Here is a 15,003-nt window from a genome sequence, read left to right as displayed (position 1 = left end):
ACCTGCTCCTGCCAGGATTCAAACCGGGGTCTCCAGCATGGGAGGTGGGCGCGCTAAGAAAGATGCTAAAGACCCCAGCCTCCAGCGTCAATATCTAGTGCGCCTCTTCAGATAGGTTGGTTATGGCTGGACCATAGACTGTAAAAAACACAAAAGGTTCATCCCAAATCGCATACTTGTGCACTATTCTACATCATTTTGTAGTATCGTTCACACTGAAAATTCTAAAAAGAAAAGGTGCACTTTAAGTACCTGGATAATGTAGGGGGAGGGGCTATCGGACTCCGATGTTGAAAGACAAAATAAACGTATTAAGTTCATACACTACACGGATGAGTACATATGTACATAATGTATAAGTGCATAGTATATTGTACGTCATTTGGGACGCAGCTATAATCTTATTTGATCACTTGAAATTATTCAGATTTGCCTGCAGTCTAAACATAGTGTAAAACATTTTCAAACTTAAACTGATGGGGCACAAATCAGACCCAAGGGGGCAATGTCCCCTTTTGCATGTTAGATCAGTGGCATTCATGTGTTTTAAAGCGCTCAGAGGGGAAGGTGGGATGGGATCTCTTCCTTTCAAAGCTAGCTTGCTATTGCTAGCCTCTACAGAATTGCCTACCCTACCTATAAATGATTAAATACAAATCAGGCAGGAATTTGGAGCTGTGGCACAAAGATAGATTTGTGGGAACCCGCTGTGATTTGGTAAAGATGTGATGCATGGGCTCAGTTAATGCAATTCATCTTAAAGGGGCTTGTTTTTGTATGTATATATATATATGTATTTAATTATGTAAAGATATATATATATATATATATATATATATATATATATATATATATACTGTATATGGGAATCGTTAGTGTGTGAATTTGAAATGATTTTCCCATTGCTTTGAGTGGATATTGCTTTTTTTTATTGTAATTTTGTGTATATGTTTGCATATCGTTTTTGACCAATTTTGGCCTGTTTTCACACAAAGATATTATAAGGCTTCATAAAACTTGAAATATTGTCCACGAGTCATATGAACTACTTTTATGATACTTTTAAGGTGCTTTTGTGCACTTTGAAGCTTGAAACCTTCAGTTGTCATTCATTGTAATTGCTTGGAAAATAGCAAACCAATTCTTTAGAATTTGTTTCTATTGTGTTCCTCAGAAGAAAAAAGTGATCAAAAATGTGACAGAATTTTCATTTTAACCCCTTATGCGTATGAGGAAAAAGAGGGGCTGAATGAAACCCTCAATGAACCAAGCCTGTCATCTTACTGCTTCATTTCTTATAATATTTGTGATATTCTTATAATAATCTTATTAGGATAATTGTGCCACATCCAACTGTAGTTTCAGTTCTGATTATATAAATGTAATGTAGAAATTGCATTTTAATAACAACAGGTCATGGTAAATTTACCAGCACTGTCTATTATTTGATGGAGCGCCAGAGACTGTAATCTCTGTGTATGGAGCGCCATCAAGTGGCCATATTTAAAACACACACTGTGCAGTAACTGAGCTGTTGAATCAGATTTCTTGTGCAAAGCTCTGGGAACAGGTTGATGGAGGTGTTAATAGGTCTCTGCTGCACGGTAAAGCTGTTTATATGGTATGCAGGCTCTTGTTAAGTTAGACTACATCATGGCCTTTGCAGGAAGAACAAAGTTCAATTAAGGCCAGTGTTGCTGCTCGCACAGGTCTTGCCAAAGAGACCAAAGCATTAAGCTGCCAGTGACAATCAGCACAAGACAGGAGACGTAGCCAGAGATGAAAGAAAGAAAGTATATTAGCACAGTTCATACAGTATATTTGCAGTTTAGTGCTTGTGGAAACCTCGGTTGTTGGATCCTAAGTTACAAAACAAATGGTTCAGTGAATATTGCAGGAGAATGACTCGACGCCTGAGAGTGTGAATGGTAGGTCACAGACAGCTGACAAAATGTTTTTACTTTTTATGAAGTGCTCTATTCATCACCTGCAATCACAATATGACAACTCTGTCTTTATTTACATATGTACATATGATGAAAGTTATATTTTCAATTTCGTTACAATATTCATAAATTAAAAAGAACAATTATTTACAAAGAAATAGATCTATTTATTATTTATAAACACAATAACACTATATTTACAGTTTATATTTATATTTACAGTAGAAACAGTGCACCGAATGATGTCTGCATATGACAAAATCTATCGTACATAAAGCCTTTTGTCGTTTTTCTGTACAGCATGCCAATATATATCATTCACGGACTCTGTCTTCGTGTCTTTGGAGCTCAGGTAGCCAAGGATGGAGTTAACAGCCCACAGACTGACCCCTACTAGGCAGAAACAGAGATGTGGGGTTTTCAATGCCGATGTGGTGAGCTGGGTGTGGATCAAGAAGACGAAAACTGCCAAAGTCCCCTAAATGGATACAGATTCATAAGTCACCATGAAATCAAAAAAATCTTTTTTTTACAGAATGTTGCAGTGTTTATTATTAAAGCCGCTCTAACAAATATTTGATCACCAAAATTATATATTTAATTGTTTTTCCTGTGAAAAAAATTCTTCATGCCTTAAAGTTGCTTGAATGTAACTCTACGCCCTTGCCTCATTTAGTATACGTGGAACCATGAATATTCAAATGAGCCCCGCCTCCATTCACTCGCACCAGCTCAGAGATCCACTCAGTCAACTTTACTCAAGTTACTGTAGTAAACGCTGCACAAATGTATCGCTCTTTACAACGTCGGACACATAACGGTAATTAAGATTAGCCTTTTGTTTGACTACGTTATCAAACAGCTAATAATGTGTTGCTAATGTCACACAAACCATGTTCCTGTTTGCCATCTCAGTCTGCCTTCAAAAAATCAGCATCCTTAGAAACACTTTGAACATCATAGATCGTCAGTGGAGAAAGGCATATAGTTCATCATAACATCATATACATAATTCACCCGCTATATTGCTAAATGTACATGATTTTTCATATCAACAGAACAATAGGCCTACCTGGATAACCTAACTTCTCTTGAGACTCCGCTGCTTCACAGCATAATTAATGATATGCTAAACGTGATTGGTTACAAGGTCTTACTTCAGTTTTAAGGAGAAAATACTGAGCAATGGTGTTGACTGATGAATTTGCACATGGTTTGTCTTAAAGCATATTAAAAACACCACATAGACATAAAAACATTAAAAACGTAATTTTCACCACAGGGTAATGATTTATCATATATATTTTTTATTCATTTGCACTCAAACTCTTTGATAACAAACGTTAACCTCCCCTCCCCCTCTAAACGATGTCTCTGTTCTCTTCATAACGTATGTCTCAGCGGACTAAATATCCCCCACTGCAAACTGGCATTCAGATCTGCATCCATTTTGTTTGCAACTTCCAAAAATCCAATCAATTTCCGAAGGACAAAATGGCAACACTTTACAATAAGGTTTCATTTATTTGTAAATCTTTTTTAATGTTAAAAATCCAGTCTATGTGGTGTTTTTAATATGCTTTAAGACAAACCATGTGCAAATTCATAAGTCAAATACCATTGCTGAGTATTTTCTCCTTAAAAAACTGCAGTAAAAACAGACAGTCTCAAAAACACAGTTTGAAATCGATGTTTTTTCTGACGTCACAAACTACCTCGTAACCAATCATGTCAACATGTGATCATCAACCAGTGGATCTCTGAGCTGGTGTGAGTTAGTGGAGGTGGGGCTAATTTGCATATTCATAGAACTGTGTATACTTATTGAAGCAAGGGTGTCGAGTTATATTCAAGCTATTTTAAGGCATGAAAAAAAAAATCAAGAAAAACAAAGTTTAAATATATAATTTTGGTGATCAAGGTTGAGTTTTAAGGGATAAAATTATTGACTACAGGAGGACTTGTACATTATTAAAACCACAAGTTTTATTTGTAAAATAAAAAGTTGTATTTGTTATAGTAGGCTAAATTATAATTAAATAGCTGTAGAAGTGCAGTTTATTAGTTCATGTTAGTCAACTAATGAAAAGTGTTACCGAGAAAATCAAATCATTCCAGAAGCCGTTTCACTCGGATATAGAGTACGTCACAGTAGGGAAGAAAAGACTATCGCAATTTAAATCCTAACTTTAACAAATCCGCAATATGTTTAGAAATCATTCTAATATGCTGATTTGGTGCTCAAGAACATCGGTTATTATTATCATTGTTGAAAACAGTTGTGCTGCTTATTATTTTGTGGAAAACATAATACATTTTTAGCATTCTCTTATTAATGGAAAGTTCAAAAGAAGGGCATATTTGAAATAGATTTGTTTTTGTAACATTATAACTGTCCTTACGATCACTTTTGATCAATTTAATGCATCCTTGATTAATAAAGTATTAATTTCTTTCAAACTTTTGATTGTTATAGTGTATTTAAGAATAAATTATTTGTCTGGTTTTATTATTAACAAAACACACCTGGCTACACTGTAAAAATGTATTTAATATAATATAAATATAATCATCTTTGCATCATATTTGCTTATATATATATATATATGACTGCATTAAATTACACCAACACAGGTAACTTTTTTTTCACTTTTTGCAGTTGTTACAATTTGCTTATCGTGTGAAATCATCTTGGAGCAAATTTAAGTCCTAATGTTAGCAAGTCTGCAGTATGTTCTGACAATATGACTTACCACAGCTCGGCAGCTGAAGACCGATACTTCATTGGTTGCCATTTGTTTCTGAGTGGTAAAAGAAACAAAGCTGTCTCCAACCATCATGGCTCCAAATGCACGTGTGAGATGAAGATTATCCTCAGATCCACTAACCTACAATGGATTGATACACAAGGGGTTAATATCTATGGATAATAGCACCTAGATGAACTTTAGCTTAACATGAACTTTGTGCTATACTTGATGACATCACTGTTTTCTCCAGAGCTGCTTTACAGATTTACTGAACTCATTTCATATTTGATGAACTTTACACAGTTATTGAACGCAACTGAATCAATACTGAACTGACCTCAGCTAAATAATGTCACTATTTTCTTTTTAGAGCTGCTTTACAGCAGAATTGAACTCAGTTTGCATCACAAAATCATTATGTTCCTGTTCATCACTGTAAAGCTGCTTTGAAACAATGTATATAAAGCGCTATATGAATAAAGGTGACTTGACTTGACTTCATTCAAACATAGTCCAAGGTTTTTTACCTGAGACCCAAGTAGCCATCCTGGAAAAACCAACCACATGAGGCCAAAAATGAAGTTGGCAAAAAAATCCATTTGAAGGAAAAACCTCTGGGGCTTACTGAGCCGTTCAGATCGTTTCAAAGAGCCTTGCAACTGATTGTGATCCAAGATCAAAAGAATCAAACTGCTTAGAAGAAAGAACAAGAACACCGCCACATCCACCATGGGAAGCTGGAGAGTATGAGAGAACAGAAAAAGTCAAGAGCACTGCATTTTACATTCGTCTTCAGATGCATACATACCAAAGTGACTTGTTATAAGTAAATGCTCACATTAGGTTTTCATTTAACATACATGTCTACGATCTCTTCCATGAATGCGTCCCTCTCTGCAGACTCCCAACAATGAAAGGAAAGCCTGTATAAAAAGACATTTAAAAATTGTATTTAATTAATTTTTTGAAAATGTAGTTAAATGTAACAATAAATACTAAATTGATGCGCCATTTAAATATATACACTACAGTTCAAAAGTTCGGGTTGCATTTGCTTAATCAGAAAAACAGTAACAAAAATGTTTAATATTTGAAATATTACAATGTAAGAAAACTGTTTTCTATTTTAATATATTTTGAAAATATTAATTTTCAGCATCATTACTTCAGTCTTCAGTGTCACATGATTATTTTTTTTATCAATATAATGCATCTGTGATGAATACAAGTATTAAAACAAAGTATTAGGCCTAATTTATATATATTTTTAAATTTAGGCTACTGACCCCAAACTTTTTAATGTATGAGGAATACATTTTTTGTCTGACTTTGTTATAAACATAACACACCTGCAATTTATACTACAGAAATACACAAAAAAATGTCAGGTAGTTAAAAAAATATTATGCAATATGACGAAATTAACCTGACTGGATTAAGTTACACCAACAAAGGTAATTTTAAGTTAGGCTATATCAAGTACAAATATCTCATTAAGACAACAACTACTTGCATCCACTTTTTGCAGATGTTACAATTTTAAAGGGGCATTCTCCCCTAACCCTTAAAATATATGTTGGTGAAATCTAATATACCATATAGCCTATTTTTAGATTAGGCTACCAAACAAACAATATATTTCTTACACAATGTATATTGAGCTTGTGCATTGCACTTACCACAATCCTTGATACGGAATGAGCAGAAAGAGAAAGTGGATGGTTGTTGCCTTTAAAGAAAATGAACTTAACATTACTGGCAACCCACACACACACGAGTGAGCGCGTTACTTCAAACTGCGCGCTTCCGTCACTGACGCTTTCCTGCAACACACGAGCGTAACTCTTTACACAAATATTATCATAGTAACAATAATTTCAGCAAAGATGCACACTAAGTTAGCCTACTTAATTGTAATACAATAGAACGTAAACATTCTGGAACTTCCAAGCGGCGTACACAGAAACTGTTCTTGTGTTTAGACGAGGAGCGTTGCGTTTTTACAACGCGTGTCAAGTAATGACGCGTCTGGTGCGTTCGGTTTCATTCAAAATGTTTTGAGTGAACTTGCCCTTATGACTTTCACTATTCACTTGTTCCAGTTTCAAAACTGCAGTAGCCTATGCTATTTTATTGGATATTAGCTACCATGGCATTCTAAAGAAAACAGAACGTTTGCCATTTTGCAGGCATTTTCATACAAAACGATTAGTTTGCTTTCGCTTATTAACATTTACAAACGCATTACTGTAGGCTATATATAATAAGGCTACATGATTTCACTCACACAGCAAGTAAAGACCCACCTCTGAAGAAAAAGCCAAACTGGAACACATCCGATACGCAATGCTGAGTAGCAGTCCTACCACAAGTTCGGCTGAAATAACTTGACTTCCAATTACTTTCACCCTGGTATTTTTCATGTTTGGTTCACAGTCCGAGTTGGGGGGTTAAAACAATGTTTTCAGTGGGACGAGGACCTGCATTTGTAGCCCACTGGCTTCCAAAGCCCTCACATGCCTCACATGCCCTTACGTCAGCATGCCCTTACAAAACCTAATTATGAAACTCACTGGAGGGGTTCCTCGGTTCTCTTAAGTAACACGGTGCCGATGACGACTTCATGTTCTTCTGGCTGCAGACACTTTCTAGGGTGTTACGTAAAAAACACCGGGAAAAAAACGTGGCCGCAGCAATCCAGGACAATAGGAGATTAGAAAGAGTGAATTTCATGAGATTTTAGATTCTAAAATATGGCCTTGTAGTAAACTGTTAAACCATAAAAGATATAGGCTACATTTCAAACTACAGTGGATAAATAAATAAGCTAAATAAATAAAATCCACACATTCATAAATAAATAATTTATACATAAGTAATAAATTAAATTATACAAGCAAGTCATAAGTCATAAGTAGGCTGGAGGTCTGGCCCTTCCTGGTTGTGTAATGTAAGGTTAAACACCCTTATGTATCACATTTGGCAACCCTTCACTCATTGGAAACCAATAAAGCAGCTTAAAGCCAAACATTCATCACATGATTTTTTCCTTTAAAAATGTTTTTTTGAAAATGTAAGCAACCTACCTCTTGGACAAGAGCCGGTAAGAATTAGGCTATGCTGGGAGACTGCAGATCAAATTATCTTAATTCACTTTTTTTATTTCCCAATAATAATTAACAGTTAACATTCGTATTCTTTTTTTAAATAAAATTTGACTTTAAAATGTAACAATATTATATTGGTTATGGCTAAATCTGCCATTCATTGGTGTAGGAGGTCAGTTTTCAGAGATTGAGAACTTCTGTTTTCTCTGAAACAGAAAGCTTTTGTTTGAAAAATATTGGGAAAAATTATTTTCAAAAATTGAAAAATTAATTGGGAAAGAAGAATGGACAACTAATAAATAACAAACAAATAAAAATATATAAAAGGAATCAATAAGAAACAAATTATAATTTTTGTGCATAGCATTAACTTCAGTGATAATCAAATAATATTAACAACAAAACAGAATATATGATTCATAAATATATATATGGAGAGATATTTTAAGTATTGCTCAAGTCCTGTGGTCCACACCCATCTGGATGAAATCATTCTTTCTGAACTTCTCTGTATCATTGTACTTTTGTTCCTGGACAAACACATTTTGTGCAATAGGTTTAGTTTGGTCACACTGATGGAAACAAATGCGGAACAGTGAAAGGGAAGCGCAGCGTCCAGTCACATGCTCTTTTCATATAGAAACAGAGAGGATGGTGGAGATTTAATCTTTATAGTGATATACAGTTTATACACACTTTTTAAGATAAATTAATGTATTTACATCATGGATCATTCAGACAGATAAACATAACAGACACACATATTGAATTGTCTTACAACGTGTGTGTGTGTGTGTGTGGTAAGACAATGCAATTGCAATATATACATTTACATTATTTGTTATAAAAATTGTATATATGGGCATTTTAAGGATCATGAATGGTGAACGATCGGCCAGTCTTGAAATAGTTCTCAATTTCCTCCAGAGATCGGCCTTTAGTTTCTGGCACACATTTCGCAGTGAAAATTATATTCACCACAGAGACGACACAGAAGAACAGGAAAGGTGCAAAAAGTCCATAGGCTTCCTATATGAAAAGATGTGAAAAGTTTGCCTTTTACAGTTATACTCCAAAAAAAAAAAAATCTGATTACAAACAAAGAATATAAATGAAATAGATTATGAATAAATTATCAAGAAGCAGCTTGTATTATCTTTTAATGACCTTGAACAAGGATAAGTATCAGATAAAATAATAAAGATTGAAAATGTGTATTTTCATTTCCTGTTTATGTGTGTAAAAATAGATTTCTCTCACCACCACAGGCATGAAGAGTTGCGTCAGAACAAAGGCCGTGATCCAGCTGACACCAACACACAATCCAGATGCTACACCACGCGCACCCAAGGGTAAGATCTCTGACATGAGCAGCCATGTGATTGGTCCCCAACCCATAGCATAACCTGCATGGCAAAGTAATCAGTAATGTTATACTTCATGTTATTCTACACGAGGAAATAGAACTAGAACTAATTCTACGGGTCAATTCACACTGCAGCAACAGATGCCAAACAATGCAGACAAACCAGCAGACATTCCATGACCAGACAAATGAATTCAAACGGCAAAATCAAGCGGCGACCAAATCGACATGGGTAACACAAATCGACATGGGTAACACAAATCGACATGGGTAACACAAATCGACATGGGTAACACAAATCGACATGGGTAACACAAATCGACATGGGTAACACACAAAACCGAACGAAGTGTCTGTTGCCGCTGGTTGGCATTTGTCGGTTCACTGTGAATTGGCTTTAAAAGTAAGAACTTCTAATTTTGAAAATGATGTAATCCAGTCCCATTGTCAAAACAGTGCGCTTCTCTGTTAAAAAAAGTTTTTAGTTTTAAAATTATAATGTTAAGCTATAACATCTCTAACTAAAGTGTCATAATAATCAACAAGTTCATTATCTGTGATGATCAACAAAAAGATTATACAGTATGTAGAAGCAAACTGGTTACACTGGATGATCAAACAACCTGAAACTAAACAAACTCACCAAATATGATGACCATAGTGCTAATGAGAGGAATTAGACTCATTGGATCGAAGGCAGTTGAGCCTCCATAGGCGCTCTTCAAACCCTCTGTTAAGGTAAGATTGCCCTGGCTGCATGGTGTTTTGTGGGTGTACATGGTCATTGAAAGCATGGCTATAAACATCAAAAATCCTAAAGGAAGAATATAAGATATCTTATTCATTGGTCTGTTTCCAATTAATTAAATTTACCAAGTATAATACTTTATTTTATTCTACACAAACCTGAAGTGAAGAGCAAAGCTTTTCGACCTGCTTTGTCCATCAAACTTGCTGCAATAGCGACAGAGATCAATCTTACAACTCCCACTAATGCTGCATCATATTTCGGTTTCTGAATGACAGGATTTAGACAGGATTTATTTTGTTTTCAACATTTTGGTGTGTGTAAATGTGCTTTTATGTTGTTGTTTTTTTGGTTTCATGTTTTTTTTCATGGTAATAAATAGGTAAATATATTCTATGTGACATACCAGTGATATATCTGTCTTATGGAAGATGGGCTCCAAATATACCAGAATTGGGGTTATGCCAGTCATCTGCTGCAGAAATCTCATGAAGACTGAGATTAGGATTGGTTTATAGTATAAAGGGGTTTTAAGATCACTCCATTGTGCGCCCTGTTGGTGAAAAGATGCAAAGTCATTTAAAATAGTATTTTTCTATGATGTATTTTACAAGAATAAAATGTTTTTTCAATGTTTTTTTTTTACAAGAATAAGTTTTAAATCAAACAATAATTGTCAGACCCCCTATTGAAGAACATTAAATCTTTCAATTCAAATCATACAATTTGCACTTTTTGAGATAACATGTTTTGGCTTAAATTCAAATGCATAAAAAATGTAAGCAGCTTTTATACCTTAAAGGATTAGTTCACTTCAGAATAAAAAAATCCTGATAATTTATTCACCTCCACATCATCCAAGATGTTCATGTCTTTCTTTCTTCAGTCGAAAAGAAACTAAGGTTTTTGAGGAAAACATATAGAGATTCTTCTCTATAATGGACTTCAATGGGGTACAACGGTTTGAAGGTCCAATTTGCAGTTTCAATGCAGCTTCAAAGGCTCTACACGATCCCTGCCGATGAATAAGGGTCTTATCTAGCGAAATGATCAGTCATTTTCGGAAAAAATTTTTTTTTATATATACTTTTTGACCACCATTGCTTGTCTTGCACTAGCTCTGCGATGCGCCACGCATTACGTGATCAGGTTGAAAGGTCACACGTGACAGAGGCGGAAGTACCGATAGTGTTTACAAAGCGAACGTGCTAAGCCTGATTCAAACACCCTTTACGCAAAAAAAAAAAAAGGTAAAACAACAACGTCGGATGATTTTGAAATTAGAGGAGAAAATGAGATGGAGTTTTACCCTCCCCTAGTTTTCGCAATTTTTCGCCCTACCCTAACGTTACCTTTTTGGACCAGAAACCGGAACACGCATGACCTTTCAACGTGATTACATAATGCGTGGCGCACCGCAGAGCTAGCGCCAGATGAGCATTTGTGGTTAAAAATATAGTTTTTAGAAAATGGCTGATCGTTTCACTAGATAAGACCCTTATTCCTCGGCTGGGGTAGAGCCTTTGAAGCTGCATTGAAACTACAATTTCTTTCCAACTGAAGAAAGAAAGACATGAACATCTTGGATGACGTGGGGGTGAGTAAATTATCAGGAAATTTTAATTCTGAAGTGAACTAATCTTTTAAGCTGTCTGATTATTGAAGTTTGATTAAACAAATGGATCAATATGAATGATTCCCATTCTCCCTAATTAATCCTAATTTGCATGACCTTTTCTTTTATGGCAAAACCGCCCGGATAACATGATGATGTGATAACCACTGTGATGATGTGCTTCACCTGAGAGTTGATACTGCGCTCGATCTTACTGAACTCAGTCAAGTAATCAGAATTGGGGCCCCTGAGCCATTCTAGCGATTTAACTGCTTTTGCTCTGTTTCCTTTCATGATGAGGTAACGTGGGGAGGTTGGCATGAAGCAAAGCAAAATCATCATGATAATCACAGGGACCTCCCCAGCCACAGCCAGCCATCTCCACGGCAAAATCAAGCCTGGAGAGAGACCCAAAAAAAAGCATGATTCATAAAGGACGTACAGGACAGTGATAAATTCTTGAAAGTGTTGGAGAAAGTGTGTTTCATCATACAGCCAAAACAACCTGAGAAACACGAGCTCTCTTACCAAGAGCGTAGAGTGCTAGACTTCCAAAGACAGCTGTGATCTGAGGGCATGAACCCAGCGCACCCCTCACAGATGGGTGTGAAATCTCTGACACATACACCTGTTTAAAAAAAAAAATCAGCTGATGTCATTGAGACCCATTAGACATTAATTAAAATTCCATTTGTTACAGTTAAACTCTTATGTCTTATATTTAAAAGGGTCATGACATGAGTTTTTTTTTTTTTTTTTATATATTCCTTGAGGTTAACTTATAATGTTAATAAAGATTTTCCACAAAAAATAACAAATATATATGCGAAAAATAGATTATTTCCAGCCCATTCTGAGCCTCTGTTTGAAATGATCAGTTTTTAAGGGGCGGCTCCCTTAAAGGGATAGTTCACCCAAAAATTAAAATTCTGTCAGTAATTACTCACCCTCATGTTGTTACAACCCCGTAAGACTTTCGTTCATCTTCGGAACACAAATTAAGATATTTTTGTTAAATATTAAATCTGAGAGCTGGATCACTCATCCACAGGCTTCTATGGGATTGAAACTTGCCGGCCCAGAAAGGGGCAAAATAATGTACATTTAAACAATGTTTAAAATAGTCCAAGTGACTACAGTGGCTCAAACCATAAGTTTATCAAGCGACGAGAATACTTTTTGTGTGCAAAAAAAACTAAAATAACAATTTAATCCAACTATTAATTTTCTTCTGTGGGCCTCTGAGTGAGTTCACGTAGTCAGTGTAACAGCGCCGCGCTTCGTCAGAATGTAGGCTCACTATTGGCCAGCATCACACACATGACCAGCGTCGGCCAATAGTGAGCCTATACGTTCTGACGTATAACCCAAATAGCGCTGCTATTCTCTTAATGCGTCGCGCCTTACGCTGCATTGGCGCCAGGTGTGTATGATAGGGCTCATAATCCTCCGACGCAATCTGGGAAACCATTAGAAATAAACCATCCACTTGTTTATGACTCTGAGGTCCTTTTGAAGTTTGTACAGAGACGCAAACTAACTTTTTACACAGGATGCGTCAAAGTGAACGTTCTTTCACTCTTCCATTTATCCTGTTGTCAGCACACTCAAGTGCCTGGACAATGTCAGAAACTGAATGTGCATCTGTATACTATCCAGTGTAGACGGAGTCAGGGATTATAATGGCTTTTATTTGCTTTTGACGCGACGTGACGTCAACATCCAGTGTCGGCAAACGACTGAAGGCCAGTGGGCGGGGCCTATGTTGCGATTATGTATAACTATTTATTGATATCTTGCTCTAGAGGCAGTCATATGCAAATGTATTTGCCCGTTTGACGTCACAAATCCCACAATATCCAAACAAGCCATTTTTGGATCTGTTTTAAATAAATGCTTTGTTTATAATGAGGAGGTCATTTTAAGCTAAGAAACTTGCAGGGTGTTACACAGACGTCTTATGTGTCAAAAGATCAAAGCAAATTTGATTTGTCATGTCATGACCCCTTTAACAACATGTGGTCATACAAACATCCAATCAGTAAGCAGTCTCTACAACCGATTCATTAAAAAAGCCATTTATTTGTGAATATGGTTGCACTGTGTTTTTGAGTGAAGCCAGCAGACATGTTAAATATTTCATTGAGTATCTCTTGCCTCCCAGTGTTTTTATCTAATCAGATTCAAATCAGACCGCAAACTTACTAAAAAAACACAAAAATACAACTAAATTTTACCGTGGTACTATAGATTTACTATTGTTCATCAATAGATTAACAAGATGGATTAAAACAGATAACTTACTGGAATGGAGCCAGAGGTGATACCACCAGCGATGCCAGTCAGAAATCTGCCCCATAATAACATCCAGAAATTTTGTGCGGACCCCATGACAAGGAGACCTGCAACAGATGGTACTCCAGACAACATGATGCTCATCTTTCTCCCAACTCGGTCATTGAGCACCATGGCACTAAGACCCCCTACGGCTGCTCCAAGGGTGAAAATTGACTAAACGAAAGAAGAGAAACTAGCTAGACAGGATTCTGTATTCTCTGTATGTACCTGAAAACATCTTCTATACACATAAATGATCTTACACCAAACCATGATATCTGATGGATGTCCATATGGAGCCGAGGATCATCACCATTTTTAAGGTGGGGGATGACAGGGGAGGGGAACACTAAGGCAAATCCAAAATTGAAATTGCCCAAAACAGCTGAAAACACAGCAAGGTAGAGCCTTCCATGTCTGAAAAGTACAAACAATCGAATAAATACAAGACATGATTTTTTTTTAACAATATATCAAATAAAGGAAAACAAAACAAAACAAATAAAAAAAAAAGTCACCTAATTTTGGTTGGGTTGTTTCTTATTAATGTGGTGGTTTCATCCGGACAGTCTGCCATCTCTCCTCCGTCTCACTCTGCAGACTGAATCGCTTTAATTCTCCACTGGGTATTAGTGAAAGCAAAAGCATATTTTGCAATCCTGGGATCTCTTTACGTAGAGGGTGGACAAAGAATTAAGGAAGCAAACGTCAGAACTTCCTCTCAACACAGACGAGAGTACAGTTTTACGCAACCAGAACCCTCCCTTCAGCGGCCACAAGGTCATTCAGAGAAGCTTCCACGCCAGAATCTTCTGCTGTCAGATTTCACATGATTGGTATAGCAATGTGGATTTTGATTGATCTCAATGACTCGAATCATTTGAATCAGTTCAACAAACAGTCGCTTCAATGATTCATTAATTTTTTTTTTAATTAATTAATATAAATATATATTTTAATTCATTAAAAATAAAAATCATTCTGACGACCGAAATAAGTCTTATTAATCCTATTAAAAGTGTGTGTCTATCACTAAATCTATAAAAGACACTCTGAGTGCAAGCATCATAAACACTTTCCTCACATAGGCCCTATGACAACAAATCAGACGTAATGCAACCTTTCTCTAAATTG

The 15,003-nt window shown here is 36.0% G+C and overlaps 2 protein-coding genes across 4 annotated transcripts; both read right to left on the bottom strand.

Annotated features, from left to right (window-relative positions):
- Nucleotides 1–1,620: 1,620 nt before the first annotated feature.
- Nucleotides 1,621–7,420, bottom strand: LOC307012309 (uncharacterized protein). Of its 3 annotated transcripts, none has more exons than XM_079638826.1 (6): nt 7,003–7,420; nt 6,376–6,519; nt 5,557–5,619; nt 5,224–5,433; nt 4,700–4,834; nt 1,621–2,424 (listed from the first exon to the last, which is right to left on the bottom strand). In XM_079638826.1, the coding sequence occupies exons 1-6, from the start codon at nt 7,117–7,119 to the stop codon at nt 2,209–2,211; spliced, it is 885 nt and encodes a 294-aa protein (XP_079494952.1). In that variant the 5' UTR covers nt 7,120–7,420; the 3' UTR covers nt 1,621–2,208. The 3 variants fall into 3 exon arrangements, 2 of the variants coding, with proteins under 2 accessions (XP_079494952.1, XP_079494953.1); XR_013800599.1 differs by having other exon boundaries at nt 1,639–2,424; nt 5,535–5,619; nt 7,003–7,385; XM_079638827.1 differs by lacking the exon at nt 6,376–6,519 and having other exon boundaries at nt 1,928–2,424; nt 7,003–7,267.
- Nucleotides 7,421–8,453: 1,033 nt separating this feature from the next.
- Nucleotides 8,454–14,528, bottom strand: slc2a6 (solute carrier family 2 member 6). Its single transcript, XM_079638141.1, has 10 exons — nt 14,388–14,528; nt 14,133–14,286; nt 13,837–14,043; nt 12,061–12,160; nt 11,719–11,930; nt 10,324–10,470; nt 10,076–10,184; nt 9,813–9,983; nt 9,064–9,209; nt 8,454–8,832 (listed from the first exon to the last, which is right to left on the bottom strand). The coding sequence occupies exons 1-10, from the start codon at nt 14,444–14,446 to the stop codon at nt 8,671–8,673; spliced, it is 1,467 nt and encodes a 488-aa protein (XP_079494267.1). The 5' UTR covers nt 14,447–14,528; the 3' UTR covers nt 8,454–8,670.
- Nucleotides 14,529–15,003: the final 475 nt, after the last annotated feature.

The sequence above is a fragment of the Phoxinus phoxinus genome (genome assembly GCF_949152265.1).
Source record: "Phoxinus phoxinus genome assembly, chromosome: 15".
NCBI classification, from domain to species: domain Eukaryota; kingdom Metazoa; phylum Chordata; class Actinopteri; order Cypriniformes; family Leuciscidae; genus Phoxinus; species Phoxinus phoxinus.
This window is presented reverse-complemented; position numbering and strand designations above follow the sequence as displayed.